This window comes from Neolamprologus multifasciatus, chromosome 20 (assembly GCF_963576455.1).
Source record: "Neolamprologus multifasciatus chromosome 20, fNeoMul1.2, whole genome shotgun sequence".
NCBI lineage: Eukaryota > Metazoa > Chordata > Actinopteri > Cichliformes > Cichlidae > Neolamprologus > Neolamprologus multifasciatus.
This window is the reverse complement of record NC_140458.1, coordinates 10,133,101-10,150,661: the sequence shown is the minus strand read 5'-3', so window position 1 is coordinate 10,150,661 and position 17,561 is coordinate 10,133,101. Positions and strand designations below refer to the sequence as shown.

At 37.6% G+C, this 17,561-nt stretch overlaps 2 protein-coding genes across 4 annotated transcripts; both read left to right on the top strand.

Moving 5' to 3' along the window:
- The first annotated feature begins 80 nt into the window (after positions 1 to 80).
- LOC146494449 (NEDD8-activating enzyme E1 catalytic subunit-like) lies at positions 81 to 5,110 on the top strand. Of its 2 annotated transcripts, none has more exons than XM_085146454.1 (18): positions 81 to 175; positions 277 to 315; positions 947 to 1,070; positions 1,220 to 1,300; positions 1,422 to 1,504; positions 1,605 to 1,685; positions 1,794 to 1,837; positions 1,917 to 1,981; positions 2,244 to 2,399; positions 3,084 to 3,186; positions 3,277 to 3,387; positions 3,470 to 3,523; positions 3,870 to 3,906; positions 4,048 to 4,129; positions 4,222 to 4,322; positions 4,403 to 4,466; positions 4,553 to 4,607; positions 4,715 to 5,110. In XM_085146454.1, exons 1-18 carry the CDS (start codon positions 156 to 158, stop codon positions 4,801 to 4,803), a joined length of 1,389 nt encoding a protein of 462 aa, XP_085002580.1. In that variant the 5' UTR covers positions 81 to 155; the 3' UTR covers positions 4,804 to 5,110. The 2 variants fall into 2 exon arrangements, with proteins under 2 accessions (XP_085002580.1, XP_085002581.1); XM_085146455.1 differs by having other exon boundaries at positions 104 to 175; positions 277 to 338.
- A 119-nt stretch (positions 5,111 to 5,229) lies between these two features.
- On the top strand, positions 5,230 to 17,561 carry LOC146494448 (chemokine-like protein TAFA-4). Of its 2 annotated transcripts, XM_085146458.1 has the most exons (5): positions 5,230 to 6,356; positions 7,216 to 7,340; positions 9,390 to 9,545; positions 9,777 to 9,901; positions 11,904 to 17,561. In XM_085146458.1, exons 2-5 carry the CDS (start codon positions 7,226 to 7,228, stop codon positions 11,913 to 11,915), a joined length of 408 nt encoding a protein of 135 aa, XP_085002584.1. In that variant the 5' UTR covers positions 5,230 to 6,356; positions 7,216 to 7,225; the 3' UTR covers positions 11,916 to 17,561. The 2 variants fall into 2 exon arrangements, with proteins under 2 accessions (XP_085002584.1, XP_085002582.1); XM_085146456.1 differs by lacking the exon at positions 11,904 to 17,561 and having other exon boundaries at positions 9,777 to 11,896.

Below are 17,561 nucleotides of genomic sequence, written 5' to 3'. Positions count from 1 at the left end.
CATGCAGATATTCACATATGTGTGGGGAAGGAACCTAATTTCTGAACCAGGAGAATTATATATCCCTGTATGCGCAGTCAGGAGTCGGGGCTGCAGCGCAGCTTTGACACTCGTGAATAAAGTAGTCTCAATCGAGGACATGGGACCCTGAAAGTATGGCGGATGCCGAGGAGCCGTAAGTCGTAATTGATGGAAATTATTATTTTAACGTAGTTAAATGCTGCCCCTTTGTCAGCAACCCAACATGCCTAAAGACGGTTTTATTTTTTCTTTCAGGGAGAAGAAAAGAAGGCGAATAGGGGACCTAACTGAGAAGTTAGTGACGAATCAAAATAAAGGTCTCTGGCAGCAGGTTTGCGTTGCTAAGTGAGCAGCGACTGCTGGGCCAGCAGATATGATCAAATCAAACATTTTACCATGCACGCAGGACTTATTAACCCACCATTATACGTTTCTATAAATCATCCATGTAAAACGTGAATCCATTTAAGTCTAGAGTTTATTGCAAGAGTCGAAGTTGCATTGCTCAAATCTGCTTGCTTGCAAGACCTATTCGGTCTGTTACAGCCTTGTGTCTGCTTCATATCGCATGCATTTTGCTTGCAACCCCTATATTTTTCTATCTATATCTATCACCCCTCACCTGGGTAATCACTGTCCTTGTAGTTAAATGCAACATGGATATGCAATCTTGAGACACTGATAGAGACCACTTATTATGTATTCAACAACAAGCCTATACAGGAAATATAAGTGCTGTAATCTTAATGCTTTAGTAGATTGAGACCTGCTTTATGACTTTTATCTCTATCAGGTTTCTTAATATGAGAGTCCTGTTCATTTTGGCTGCTCTTTTTAGTCTTGAGATAAGTTAGAAGAAGTGTAAGTATAAATTGTGTTGTAATACAAGTCCAGTGCATCTTGTTGTATTGTGTTGTTTTCCCAGAATGGCTGTAGATAGTGGACACAGAGATGGTGGCTGTGATTGGGATGGTCGTTGGAATCATGTGAAGAAGTTTTTGGAGCGACCCGGCCCGTTTACGCATCCTGACTTTGAGCCAAGCACTGAGGTTACACGGAAATGTTTTTTATGTGCATGCTTCATATATTTGACTGAATAAGCCAAACAAGATAAGGCTATAGCTTCACTGTGAGGTTAGAGGGTTTTTAAAAATCTTAAATACCATTCTTTAAATATATAATATTTTTTTCATACCAGTCCCTGCATTTTTTGTTGGAAACATGCAAGATTCTGGTGATCGGAGCAGGAGGACTTGGTTGTGAGCTGCTGAAAAATCTGGTAGGAAATGGCAAGCTTGAATGCACGTTTTGTTAAGGTTCATCATCAAGTGTAAATCGAACAAATGCAAAGTCTTTTTAGTGGTTTAAATAAGTTCTTACATGGTCTTTCTTTGCTTTAGGCCTTGTCTGGGTTTCGCCTCATTCACGTGGTTGATATGGATACTATTGATCCGTCCAACCTCAACAGGCAGTTTCTTTTCAGGTTTTTAGCTTTTTTAAATTTCAGCATGGTTTAATACCACACAAGTACTGATTATGCACAATGTTTCATATATAATCAAAACTGACGTGTCTCTATTTAGACCCAACGATGTTGGACGACCAAAGGCGGAAGTGGCTGCTGACTTTATTAACAGCCGTGTCCCGGGATGTAAAGTTGTTCCGTATCCTTTTATTGACAATTTTCTTTAAGAACAACACGTACTGTGTTTACAATATATGACATTTACTGTGTGCTGCTATCATGTTATCACCTTATAAATAATCTGCAGTCACTTTAAAAAGATCCAAGACTGTGACGAGTCTTTCTACAGGCGTAAGTGTGCTTTTCTTATAACGTGTAAACTTTAGGAGGTCTTACTAAATAGACACCTGATAGTTTATTTTATTTTCAGAGTTCCACATCATCGTTTGTGGACTGGACTCCATCATTGCCAGACGCTGGATGAATGGGATGCTGGTACAAAATATAAATTAGTTGCAGTTTGTTTTTTGTTTTTGTTTTTTTTTCCTTCTGGTTTTTCTTTACTCCCTTAAAGGGAGCAGCCAAAACAAAGAGAGGAGTAATAGTTATTTAAGAATTAAAATAGTGTGTTACTCAAATTTTCAAGTACATTATGAAATAGTGTCATACTTTGTCAACGCTGCACTGTGTATGCTTTCTCTTCTGCTGATAAAACAGATTTATGTGTGCATTTTATGATTGATTTGACCTTTTATAGATCTCCCTCCTGAGCTATGAAGACGGAGTCCTGGATCCTAGCTCCATCATCCCGCTCATTGATGGAGGGACAGAGGGCTTTAAAGGAAATGCTCGTGTCATTCTGCCGGGAATGACTGCATGTATTGACTGCACTCTGGAGCTGTATCCGCCACAGGTACTGCTCCCTTTCCTACAGATATTGATCTTCTGGTTTCACCTTAAAGATTTGTATATATTTTTCTGTTTTTAGTGTGCTCTGTGACAGAATTGTCTGCCAGCCTATTAACTTTTTCCAAAGTTACATCTGGTGTTGTGTTGAGTGTGTCTGGGTGTGAAAAAGCAGTTGTGGGGAACAGGTGGTCCCTAATATTCCAATCTGCAGCAACAGCTGTTTGTTTGTTGAGGCTGAAAAGAACTATTTTAATTTGGAGAAAACTGTCACATACATTCAGAGGATATAAAAAAAACAGCACTTAAGTAAGGTAAATAGAGATTTAAAATTTAAAATTTAAACTGATGGTTTAACGGTTAAACAGCTGGTAGCTAATAGTTTTTGACAATGTAGCTGTCTTAGCGTTGCTTAGTGCATTTTAATCCTCGTATGCTTTTATTGATACTTGAAGTTTATTATTGTTATAAGTCTTACTTACTTACCGGTGTGTTTTATGTGTTTTACCTCTTCATATCTTTCTAATGGTATATTTTTATCTTTGTAAAATCATTCTTCTTTAGTGGACTACTAAATATGTCCTGGCTATTCCGAATTCGCTTCATAGTACCAGGCCCATAGTAACAGCTTATAATGATCCTTTCAATGCCTTTTTTTGCATAGCATTAAATAAACATTTGTGATCTACAGATTAATTTCCCCATGTGCACCATTGCTTCAATGCCAAGGCTGCCAGAACACTGCATCGAATATGGCAGAATCTTACAATGGCCCAAAGAAAAGCCATTTGGAGGTACGCTAATATATTGACTTGGTAACCAGTAACACGTCATATAACCTGCCTTTGTTAAAATGAATACTAAGAACATGGGTTGTCTAATAGAAACGAGCTTAGATGGAGACAATCCAGAGCACATCCAATGGGTGTTCGAAAGATCCAAAGAAAGAGCAGCAGAGTTTAACATTACAGGAGTGACATACAGACTGACTCAAGGTGAGCCTGGGAATCATTTGTTCAGCTCTATTGTGCTACATTTGAATTGTTATTAAAGTTGCATCTGTTTCTTATGTCACAGGTGTCGTGAAAAGGATCATTCCTGCTGTGGCATCAACTAATGCTGTTATTGCTGGTATGAAAGTCAAACTTTTTAAGCTGGTAGCAGTGAAAGTGTTGTACTGTCTGGTGATGTAAAAGCAGCAAATGTTCCTTAATTAAACATGCAGTTGTTAAAATGATGGTATTGGGGGATGTAGCACTTGATAAATGGTGGCCATTTTTTAAACAACGTGTTTTGGTTTTTTAAACATATTTAGACTTGCAGCCAACAGACAGCTAATTGCTCTGCAGTTTTTAATACTGTGGTCATTTACTACTGTACTTGGGTAGCTTGTTAACCTTAGATGCTAACTCTGCAGCTTAACTCGTTCACGTTTCATTCATTCACTTCTTTTGTTTTCTGTTTCTGTTCTTCGTAGCTGCCTGTGCAACAGAAGTTTTTAAGATTGCTACGAGGTTGGTTGTAAAAAGACATTTTGAGCCATTTATTGCAGTTAGCTGTTGATGTATATATTTTTTAATCTTTCTCAACATAAACATCTCTTATTGTTTTTTTTTTTTTTTTTTTTTTTTTTTTTGTTGTTTTTTTTTTACCAGCGCCTATATCCCTTTGAATAATTACATGGTCTTCAATGACGTGGATGGACTGTACACCTACACATTCGAAGCAGAGCGAAAGGTTTGTTTTAGCTGTAACTGGCTTTTTGCCAGCTGTGTAACGTATGCTCACCGAGAATATTCAGTGTAATCTGAATTTTCATTGATTGACAGGAAAATTGCTCAGCTTGCAGCCAGGTGCCTCAAGATCTACAGTTCCCTCCTTCTGCCAAATTACAGGAGGTTTTAGAGTACCTGACAGAGAACGCCTCTTTGTGAGTACTCAGGAAGAACATTCTGCTCTCGGATTTTTGACACAAATAATGATTGCATTAAGATTTCACTTCTTTTCCAGACAAATGAAATCTCCTGCTATCACCACAACTCTGGAAGGAAAGAATAAGACACTGTATTTGCAGGTAACCAATTCTGGGAGGGAAAAAAAAATCATGACTTGTATTATATTATACACCACAGGTAATCTAAGATTGTATTTTTATTTTAGTCTGTTAAATCCATTGAAGAACGAACCAGGCCAAACCTCTGCAAAACTTTAAAAGGTAATAAGAAGCTGATAAGCTCAGATTCTTAGAGTCCATTAAAAGTTGCATCTATAACATGTGAATCATGCTTGTGTAACAAGTCCTTTTTTTTTTTTCTGATGTAGAGCTGGGCTTGTCAGATGGACAGGAACTGGCTGTAGCTGATATCACCACACCCCAGACTGTCCTCTTTAAGCTCAATTTTACAGCTTGAACCTCCATTACTACAAGCAGCACTGATGCAACTGGATGCAAACTGGTCTCATGACAAAGTTACTGGGACTTTTCAGTAGCACATTTGATATAATATAATGTAAATATGATCAGTAAGTTCTCACTTGTCAGATAGTGTTGATGCTATATGAATATGGCCATTAAATAACATTGTTTTTCTATTAGTAATGTTGTTTACTACTTTGTCAGTTTGTCCTGTGTTGACCTATCCTGTAGCTACTTCCCCATCAAATTAAATAAAAATAATGACGTGCACTATACTCTAATAAAGTTTTATTATCATGTGAGACTACAGTTTCATCTCATTTATTTAATTTAGAAGTAAATGGCCTTTTTGTTTGGCAGCTTCTGGGTTTTAATTTGATGGATTTCTAACAACTAGATTAGATGACAACTATCACAGTATATACACATGGTGCATTAAGCTTTTTAATCTAGAGGCACTTGGATTGTCATGTGTTTTATGATTAATTCTATAACAACTGAAAAGTTCATATGAAATGCAAAAAATTGTTTAGTATATTTATTTACATTTTAACTCTCCCTAACTATGGAAGTGGTTGTTGTCTTTATATCTTTCCAAATTCCCATGTAGTAGACAAACTAAGACATCAACACTCATCACTGAAGGGAGTCCACGCTCGTCTTTACTATTGGCTACTATTAACAGTACTAATAGCCTGGCAACAGGCTAACATTTGCAAATGAATGATTGCGCGAAAAAAAGGAACAGTCATATACCGTAAAACTCATTATGGTGTTGATATAAACACAAACTGATAGCTGCTCCACTTAATCGTTATTCTTATCTTAATCACTATCCCGTTTATTTATTTATTTTAATCTCGGTTTACATTGTAACATCGTGGAAAGACTGTATAAATATATATTTGGGGATGTTTTACCCTTTGCAACCTATTAATTAAGAATATTCTTCAAACCTAAGAAGATAATATCCTGATAGTATATTTAACCGTTTTTCTGGTTAAAAGACAAAAAAGTGGAAACGAATAAAAAAAAAAACCCCACAGGACTCTACCCTCCTCAGATGCAGTTTATCCTCTCCGTCCACTGTGTGACAGGATGTCGATACTCACTTTAAGCTTCTTATGGCGCTAATGAAAGTGGCCACATATTGCTCGGGAGACAGATGGCTTGTGTCTTGATTAAGATTTAATTTTCCTGACGGGAATAGCTGACAGGCTTGTCCCGCTGTGTTCACAGAGCAACACATCTCTCACATCGCATCCTGGCTGAAAGGTACAGTGTAACTCCGGGGAGAGCAGATGATGTGTGAAGGTGCAGCTTTTCACTTAGCCGGTGTGTTGACTGTAATCTATATCAGCTGCAGGCTCCCCCCCTTTCTTCTTCCCTTTTCTCACTCTGATTCGTGCCTCTTCAGAAAGTGGAGAGTAACATTTGCAGCGAACTTTACCAACCTCGCTGAACCGATGTGATCCGCTTGCTTTTGACACCGACACTGATGATGACTTCAGCAGCGGTTCATTATACACATCAGTAACCCGAGCACAAGTAAGTGGGTGAATTATTAAGAATTTATCCATCAAAAAAATTCAAATTGCAGAAGCAAAACTGATGTAGATCGTTTATGTGAGATCGCATCATTAGCAGTGTTGGTTCAAATACTAAAAGGAAGAAAAAACAAGTTGAGTGTATGAATATTTAGATATTCGTTTGTTTGTTTGTTTGTTTGTTTTCAGAAATGATGCATTAAAAGACACGACTTAAATGGAAAAAAAGGAAATTCCCCACACTAAACTAAAACTGATTGCCTGTATTGTAGTGTTTACTTTTCCCACACATTTTCTGTAGAACATCTTAAACTGTCTACTTGACAAATGAATTAAGAAAGTAATCCACAGTTAAATCAATGACGAAAATCATGCTATAATAGCTATAATTGGAGCCTTAAACTTTATATGAGGGGGTTTAGTGATGAATGAAAATGCCTCAAGCCATGTAGCGCAATGATGCATTGCTTGATGCCACATTGCTCTGTATAATTTATTGCTGTAATTTGACATAAAAGTCTGTGTCCCATTTTTTTTCTGTGCCTCATGTAGAATACAGCTTGTTTTGGAGGAAGTGTTTAGCTTTGCACACAGAGCCGTTCACAGCTGAAAGGATAATCTCAGAAATGAGTGCAAGGACCTACTCTCGTCTGCCTCTCATCAGGCTTTTGTTGGCATTTCTTTGATTTGCCTTGGCTTATCTTGGTGATGTCAGAGTCATAATCGAGCAAATAGATTCTATGATCTGGAGGACCACTTGTCAGAGTGAGAATATATCAAAAGAGTTTAATATGGTATTTTTAATTTGTTTAAGGAAAATTGTCTCTTAAAGTTTGCATGAATATTTTTTTTTTGTGCAGACACTTGAAGATGAAGATGAACATAAGGACACAAGCATTACACTGGGGTCTCCTCCTGCTGTGTATAATGAGCCTCTGCATCCAGCTTGTGTCCAGTGGCAACCAAAGCTCCAGAGGAAAGACAGGTAAGACCCAACCAGACCATTGGCACCCCCAGAGGAACTCATTATGGGTTTTTGGTCACTATTGTGTTGGTCTGGTAGACAGTTAAAGGCCCAGTGCCACCCTAAGGCATAAGTGCTAAACCCTCACAGACTTAATTGTTGTCATCTGGTAAGGAATTGGAGGCTGCACATGCTCAAATACAATAATATTTCATACTGTTGTGAGTGGGACTTGTTATTTCACATTCTTATTTTCTTCATCACAAAAACAGCCATAGAGAGTAACTGCCTGATTTGAACATCTTCCAGTCTTTACTTTACTTTAGAAAGAAGAAAAGGCAGTTGTCAGATTCTTGCTCTGCTCTTAACACAAGCATAATTGGGAAAAAATTGAAGTTAAAGTATTACAAACAAATAAAGTAAGTCTTATATGGTATATGTTTTTAATGCCTATTTAAAGTCTTTTTTTGTTGTTGTTTGTAATGTTAGGGTATAACATCCCAACACGTTGGACTATTGGTAGTTCAAAATCTGTGGAAATGCAGACTTGTGGAAAGTTTGCATAAAGGGATCCAAATGTCTGATAAGAGAGAGCTCCCATGCACTTGATGATTTAAAATTGGGACAGTCCTAAACCTCTCACGGTCTGAGCAGGAAGGTGCATCAAAGCCTGTGAGTCTGTGAGTGTAGAGACTGGGACTAGGCTCAGCTTTTGCAACAAGATCCAGAGAAACATTTTTGCTATTTTATTTTATTTTTTTAGATGTAAATATGTTTTCATGTCATATATACAGAGCTTCATAGTATGTCTTCAGAGTTCTAAAGTAGTGATTCTGTAGAACATTCCCTCCTGAGGTTATGAATTCGTTAAACCATATTAGCCTACTGTAGTTTGACCAATTTCCAACCTAGAGGTCAGACCCCCTCTAAGTGGTCAAATGTGTGGTTTTGTGAAACATATTAGATTTAATTTAATTTTAAGATTATGCTATAACATTAATAGTCATGTAAACAAAGATTACAATTAGTCTTTTTTTATGATAGCAGATCATGGATCTGAACAGGTACAAGCAGACAATTATACAGTTGAACTGCCACATAGAAACTGTTTTTGTGAGGGCTCAAATGCAGAAATGATTGGGAAGCACTACTTGAATCTAATTTTTAAGCTTATACAGTGTTATTCAATATGATGTAACAAAGAAGTAACTATTAACCTCTAGCTGTCAGACAAATGTGGCTGAATAAAAAGGGCATATTTGTGACTGAAATGCTATGGAGAAGAAGTCCAGTACAGAAGAAAATGGATACATTTCAGTGAAGTATATGAATTTCTACTTAAGAAAATACACTCACAAACAACTGCAATGTTAAGCCCTAAACCCATCTCTATGTTTTGAATAATTTTGCATTTGGCATGAGTGCTTTAATTGTAGTCTGATTTAAAACACCGTTTAATTATGAATTTCCGAATCCTGCAGGTATTGTTGGCCATGGAGCCAGCCTGACACCTCAGTTCAAAATTAGCAATATTCATGCCTTTTTTGTGGGCTTGTTTCTCCTGCTCTCTAGCACCCCTTAAACTGGAAGTTCAGTTTTAAGTGCAGCCGAATGACTCATCAGTGATAATCCCTAAAAGCAGCATTCCTTTATGCATATTTCTGTGCAGAGATGCAGATGCTGCTTTGAAATGTCTGCTCGTGTTCTTTATTATGCTAATTTCTGATAATGTGAAACATGAAATTAGCTTACTGAACATAATGATAATTGCTGCTAATATGTTTGCAGCATTTGAAGCCCCATCCCCCTGCCTGGTGCATGAGTGCTAGTGCATTTCCTCCACTTGGTGGAGCTGTAGCTTCAAAAACAGCAAAATTAGGTTTAATCAATAAGAACTAAACTGTTTTCTAACTGTAACAAAAGATTAGATCTCAGACGTCATTAAGCCTAGAAGTGATTGCCTATAATTCTATCATTTTTAAAAGAGTAAAATCAGCCAGGCTGCCGCAACCTGCACGCAAAACTCAGCGTAGAAGATTGGTATCATTCCCTTCAAAATTTCTTTCTCAGGGTCATCACAGGAGAGGACAGGGACTTGTGAAGTGGTTGCTGCTCATCGCTGCTGCAACAAGAACAAAATTGAAGAACGCTCTCAAACTGTCAAGTGCTCCTGCTTCCCAGGACAGGTAGCGGGGACAACAAGGGCTCTGCCCTCTTGTGTTGAAGGTAATATTACTAGGACCCTCTTTCAGCTCTCTTAAACTGAAATATTTCCTCATGACACGCATGTATTACAGGTCAGAGTAGAGTTAGTTTCACTGGAGTCCACTAATACTGAGGCATTTAAGGATCGTAAGAGTGTGACATTTGATTGAGATGCTTTTTTCCAAACAAGGCCTTTTTTGAAGTCCTTTTGTCTATAAAGTGACCTTTTGCTGTGTTCGTCTCCCCCTCCAGCCTCTATTGTGCGACAGAAATGGTGGTGTAAAATGGAGCCGTGTCTGCAGGGGGAGGAGTGCAGAGTCCTCCCTGACCTCACTGGCTGGTCATGCATCTCTGGAAATAAAGTGAAGACTACAAAGGTGAGCAGAGGGCCTGCAATAGTCTGAGGTTACATCGACACAATAACTTTTTCATCTTAAAACAATGTTTTAAACATTATTCACCCAAATCAATATTTTAGTACAAAATCAATTTCACTTAATGCATGTATACTTGTATCACACTGATTAGTTATATACATACTGGATATGTATTTTGCGGGTGTAAACAGGAAGCAGAGGATTCAGAGGAAAAAGCAATGGCAAAAAGTTGTTTTGACTGATAATGAAATCAGTCCAACGATAATGAAACTGTTACAGAAAGTTGTTGCAAACCTAATATGGTAATGTCAAAATTAGTCCATCTTTAGTGGAAGCCATACCAAGGAAAGATCCATCCATCCATCCATCCATCCATCCATCTTCCTCTGCTTATCCAATTTAGTGTTGCGGGATAACCAACATATGAAGGATGAAATCCTATTATTTTGGGCTAACTGTAATATTTTGACTTAATTTAGTGATGAAAAAACCCACTCAGTAAGTGTACATCTATAATATTGTTTCTGCCAGTTTAGGACTATTCATAGTTCTGGAATTTACAAACTAAAACTGAGTCTGTAATGTCTATCTATGTTCTCAGTCATCCAGCCATGCTAGTCTTCAGTGTTTGAAAAGAAGGCAGCTGGACTGATTCATTATTATTTCCCAAAATCTACATTTACAGCTCTGTAGAGAATGAACTAGTTTGGACATGAGCCCCAGCGGTTGTAAAAATTACATATTTTAAAATGAAAATAGATTATTTTGGGTGCACCCAGAGTCACAGTGGAAGCAGCCCAACAAAAGAAATAACGCATAGTGACTTTAATTTCATACATGGTATTTATAGATGCTTAAATACAGTCGCACAAAAAACTCTTCTCCATTTTCACTGTTCACTTTCATGCAAACAGGGTCTGACAAACTTGTGAACGCTCATCATAAAGCTTTATTTTAGTAAGCTCTCCTTTGATGCTCAAAGATTCCACAATCAAGCATAATCACTGCTCCCAGTGCCCATATCAACCCCTTTGCTTGCACCAGGCACAGTGGGCTCAGAAACCCTAATTCTATAATCTGGTGAATGATGGGGCCAAGAGGACAAACATGAAATAAGCTGTGAACTAATCCCAAAGCAGTAAAACCCATGTAATTAAATCTGACGACCAAAGGAAACCCCACTGTATTCAAATAAATAAATAAATAAATAATTAAAATGCACATTCTCAGAAGTTGCCTTTTTGATCAGCTGTATTCTATAAATGATTCATAGTAGAGAATATTTTATAGTGAGACAGGGAAAGTGAACACAGGCAGCATATAGAAAGCGATCACTGTCTACAGAAGTCATGTGATCATCAGATTATACTCCCAACAGAATAGAACAAAAGCACATACTTTTGTCCTTTTTGCTAACCCCTGCATTTGTTACGTTCACTGAGCTTTTTGAGCCTTTTGCTCACAGATCGGGCATACAGCTTAAAACACTTTACTGGCTGCTTTACTTTACACAGTAAATAAAAACACACTGCTCACTTCTGGTTTAGCACTGTGGATTTTGCTGTGGAAATTAACAGCTGTCTCAAGCAGATTTTTATCAGCAATATGTAGTGTACACTAATGAATTTGCTTCCTTGTTCACTCATTCACTTCTCTGCATCTAATGGATGCTTAATAGCTTAGTAAGCAGTAAATTGAAATTATGCGTACTTAACATAATTTTACATCATCATTGACAGCTGTTTGCAAATTCTTGAGATAGAGAGTATTTCTCTTATCGCGGCACCACACGCTTTCTTAGAATTTGGAGAAATTCAATCCCTCACAAGCCATTACAGATACTCAGCTATGATTCGGGTAATGAGTGGAGTTTAACGAGGGATAGATTGAAAATAGAACAAATTCGACAGTATTTAACTTTCTTTTCAGATGCACTGAAATCATTGTGATGGAGAAAAATCAAAATGTAATTTTCCTTTTTTCATTTATGTTTCATTTTCAGGTGACACGGTAGCAAGACAGAAGCTCCAGTTAATCAGTGCAAGCCCATACTGGTCTGCCTCGGTCAACTTAAATAACATTACACTGTGAGGATAGGGAATGCCCCGTCAGATGGAGCACAGAACAATATAGATTTAATTAGATATGGCTCAGCTTTGCAGAAAATCATCATTTTAATTTGCTTTGTCTTGGAACAATTTTGGTTTGTGTTAATGCCATGGCGTAGAGAATCTATTAGCAATTGACCTGGGATAAAATGATGCAGCACCTTTTCCAATCCAAATGGACAGCTTTTGCAAAAGTCTATCATTGTGTTTTGTGCTTGATATTCTGGGCACATTGTGATGCACTCAATCAAAGTTTGGATGGGTCTGCTGGCAGACACTTAAAAAGAGATTTTGTGGATTTTCAGGAGGCAGAATGTGAATCCAGTCAGTGGCCTGTAACTCTCTCAAAGCAGAAGCCAACAAATTCTGAGAAATTTATTATTATATAGCATTTGTAGACAACCCTGTCTCTTAACTTACTCTGAGTTTCATATGAGGTCAGCTCCCTTTCTACAAAGAAGCACTCTCTCAAACACGGCACAAACACACACACACACACACACACACACACACACACACACACACACGCACACACACGCACACACACACACACACACGACTGCATACACAAAGGCTGCTTTTTGACTCCACTGGTTGGACGGGCCACCACCTGCAAGGCTGTGATGGCATGCACACAAGCATGAAGCTCTGATGCAAAACAAGGACTGTTTGAAATGCTAATCATGGGGAGAAAGGGGAGAGAAAAGAGAAGAGGTTCTTCTTCACTGCTGAGAGTCTTTACATCATGCTTTTTTTTGTTTCTGTTTGTGCTCCTGTGGAGGGGACTATGCTTATAGTAATGATGGGAAACACTGACAGTTCTCTGCCTTGAAGCAAATCGTAGCCACTAACACAACACAATGTTTACCTTTATTACCACTTCATCACTTGTCCTCTTTATATAAATAATATTCCTTCTGGACCCACCTCGATTGCCTCTCTTTTATCTCTTGAGTTCAGGCAGATACTTTGCAATTTACCTTTGAAATGAAGGGACCAAAAAAATGAAAATAAAAACACAAATACAGCAGCTGCAAATCATTCCAACTTCCAGCATTAGACTTGCATGCATAACATCCGCTGCAAGTTGAAAGCAGCTGAACTCAACATAAGACGTTTATGCATGATTTATATTTTACATATTATTGTTTTAGTAGTGACAAGAGTCTTCACTGAAAGGTCTGAAAATCAAGTGTTTACACGTTGGCTACCTTTGTAAGCGTTCAGGTTTAATTCTTCCTTAACTCTTGCAGTGCTGTGAATTCATTTTACGGGATGCAATATGTAAATCTAAGATCATGTAGCGATACAGTATTCAATCACGCTGGATGTTTTTTTACTGGTTTTAGATGACAGTAGTACCTCATGGAATCTGTAGTTCAAAAGTTCATCTCCTTTGTGTTTCTTCTTTTTCCTGGAAATTGTTTTTATAGCTCAGAAAATAATTCAGAGGATAGCAGTGAGAATAGAAACATAGGGCCTTTACAATGCTTTCCAGATGTAGATTATTATATGCATACATCTTAAGCAATGAATGTCGCATACAGAGCGCCATATGCCATGTTTATGTTGATATCATCGAGGTATATAGGGAATTCCACCTTTCTTTCTTCCTCAAATTGTTCTTTTTTTCATGAGCTTGCACTTAAATGTGCCTGATGGGACGTTTTGAGATTCTTCTGATTTTGAGATTTAGATTTCTTTATTTGTGACACAAAACCCTTCCTCTAAATCACTCTAAATGTGATATGCTTTTGAATATTTTGTAGGTTCACTGGCTAGTTTTTAACCATTCTGACAGCAGTATTACAAAACCACAGACCTTGTAAACTTGTCTGACATAGTTAGGACAAAGTAGGGTGATGGTGCTTTAACATTTGCACTGTTTTTGTATAAAAACTATAGGTGCAATAACAGAAACCATTTAAAATGTAATGCAATCCATTGTACAACTGTTGTATATGGCTATACTGAATGAATATACTATACAGTCGTGTTGGGATTTAGTGCATTTGTTCAAGATATACAAAAGAGTCCTACAGTGATCTGCAATATTTATTTGTTTAATTTAGCTGCACGTATAACTCAAAAACTCCAAACATTCTGTGGTAGTAAAGTATCATGGGGGTTTTGGAGTGTCAGACTGACAATATATGCAATCAGAAGCTACTACCTCAGGCATTAGAAACAGAAATTATCGTTGCAGTCACAACAGTTATAATAATAATTTGTCACTCTTGATTTTGTTCAATTTTGACAGCCGACACTTCTCTCAGTGATGCAAACTCTGGGAATAAACCAAAAAATATTTATTTACTCTCAAACCCTTCAGAAATATGGATTGTGAACGCTATCTTGTTAAAGATGCTTCTCAGTGACTGATTTAACTCCTCAGGCTTGAACTGAAAATGAAGTTTACTCACAGAAAGATCACTGGAAGTTAAACCAAGGAGCTGGTTGAGTCCCACGGGAGTCTTTTCACTGTTCTTGCTCATTGAACCACATTGTACTTTTTGAATTTTAAATAAAATTGTATTTTTAAAGTTCCATAATTCCCAAACTGTTCTTGAACTGTTTGTGAATAAATATTTAGAATGACCAGGAACTAAAATGGAAAAAAAGACACATCTGCTGGGAATCCCTACAATCTGCTGCATCTGTACTTTTTCAGAAAATATACAGAATTGAACTGTCATGAGTTAAATTGTAACATAATGTTTTGTCACGTACTGTTTGGTCATATTTTGTGAAGTAAGGGATTTGGTTTTTAAAAATTTCAACAGGAACTAACTTTGTGTAAAAAAAAGTTTGAAGTAGGGAACAGCACTTTATACCCCAGGGGGTTTTATGTCAACGGTGACAGCACACATCCTCAAATTTCTGCCTATATTCCTAAAATACCAGTAGCACTCACAGCTTTATTTTCTCTGATATATTTTCAAAGGAGCTGGTGTGACATTCATTAGGTAACTTTCAGATGTGTCTCAGATAAACTGTGATTCATACACACACTCACACAGGGTCAGCACTGCTTGATTAACTTTTATCTGAATAGAAAGTAAAGTCAGTCACTTTATCGCTATGCTTTTTCACAAATTAAGTCGAAGCTCTCTCGGCACCTGCCATCAAAAAAAGAATCCCACCCCCTCCAAAATAAAAATGAAAGCAGCCAAATGAGTTAATTAAAGGCGGGTGTTATAGGATCTACACTCTTAGATGGGAGTAGCTGCACACACGAAATAAATGCTTTAAAAGCTGAGGCAAATAATCAGAAAATTATAACAGATGAGAGGATTAAAGATCCACAAGATGAGGGGGAAAAAGTAACCTCACTTTTGAGATGTTATTCCAAAGGAGTAAGAGAAAGCTCGAACATTTCTTTACACTTGATTCTCACAATTCAAACCAGACTCACAAATAACACGTTTCTGACAGCTTATATGATGGGAGTTTCCGGATGATATGTGACGGGGAACATTTCCTCTCTTGTGGCTGTCTGTTGGGGACAGTAGTTCATGTTCACTAATAGAAAATAAACTGTCCTGGGGCTCATGAAAAACATAATGGAAACACTGTTCTATTCCCCTTTAACAACTTTCACCTCATCTAGAGTTGACAGTTATAATAAAAAATGTAAACACACTTCTCATTCTCTGTGTATAACTGCAGAGTGTGTGTGTGTGTTTGTGTGTGTGTGTGTAAACTGAATTAGCCTTCTTTAATAAGAGACAGCTATACAGTAAAGGCGACTTAAAGCAATGGTCTCAATGTAGTCTGGTCACAGCTCGAAGCTTCCATCTATTTGCTGTGTCGTTATGCAGACATACTATCTCCAAAAGAGATTATATTTGTGCTTAATTAAAACAGACAGCTGAACAATTACACTTTAATGAACAAACATTAATTGGACACAATTAATGTTATCAGCTGTGTGTGATGTATAGGCCTTTATGCCTCTTGGCTGCATGCTGCAGTATAGACTGTTATGCACCCATAGTGAGAATAGAGAATTACACTGGTGATGCTGATGCACTGTGTCGGGGGTATAACTTTCTTATTAGCAGGTTTTATTTCTGAGAAGGAAGGTGTAAAAATCATCTACTGGATTTCACTTTGTCATTGCTTGAACCCAAGTGATAATAAGACTTCACTTCACTCAATTACAAGTTGCCAGTCAAATTTTGTTTCTCAAAAATCTTTCCATCTCCTTAACTCCTTATCCAGTTCAGGGTGACAGGGAGTAAAAGTTTATCCTGGCTGTCCCAGGGTGAGTCGCAGGGTACACCATTGACAGGCCAACAGTTTATCGCAGGTCTAAGACAGAGGGATGGACAAGAGTTCACACTAAGACCAATTAAGGAACACCAAATAACTTAATGTGGGTCTAAAACCTTTCGACTATAGGAATATGCTGGTGAGAACAAATGGTGGTCTAAATTGACCACTGGAAATGGTTGTCTTTCTTACCTAACAATGGCTTTTTCTAGTATTTATTTAAGTATTTATTAGATACTAGATAATAGATATTTAAATAATGGAAAAATGTAATACTTAAATAGTACTTCCATTAATACATTTATTAAGCTTGATATCTAAGAAAGCAAATAAGTGTATTTCTGTCATAGTCCAGCTCTTTACATAAATGTGAGAAACAGTGCTTTAATCATGGTTTACCAATTTATTAACCAGACAAAGCAAAAACCATTATTAACTTTATGAGGTGTGTTAGTCAGTGTGTCAGCAGCTGGATGAGTGTTTCAGTGTAAAGTGAATGTCAATGTGTAGCGTAAACCTAAAGCCTGATGCCAAGCAAACAAATAACGTGGTGCTGAGTGAAGGAAGAGAGTAAGCAACTGCTTAAATGCTCCAAGGAGACTGAGCAGGTGCCCCCAGTTGCTCTAATTAACTCAGCTTACCAGGAACCTGCAAGGCAACAGAGAGGGACAGGCAGGGCCACGTAGCAGGCCCTGGCCAAAGCGGCGGGCTGTCACATTTCTAAAATGTCTAAAGTGTTCTTTTAGAGACACAATTAGAATAATAAGAGAACAAAACATAGTGTCATTGTATATTTGCTTGAGTCAGAAAATGAAGGGTTTTTTTCCCTTTACTTGGATCTTATCGTCATTTTAGGGACAAACAAGGACAAAAGTGTAACTGTGTAATGAGCGCCTTTATCCCCTGTCTGAACTGTCGACATATGATGTCCCCACTGAAAACACACTTGAGCAAGGACCATGTGTTCAGCTTTCATATTACGACAGCCTCATTTTCAAAAACTATTTTTAAAGTGTTTTGTATGGGTAATTGTGATTTACTGTCACTCTCCATTAAAGTCAAGAATAAGAGTGAGGCCAGGGTGCTGGGGAGGAAAATAACCCACAGCAAGACACCACAGTCAGGGAGAAGGATCGGAGACGAGTTGGTCGCTGCTCATTTCACGTCCTTTGTCTCAACCGATGACGGTCACATTATGTCACTGTCTGCTTTGAAACATGCAAAACACAGAAATCTTCTGATACGCAGATATGAGTGCACTATTATTCCTGAATAAA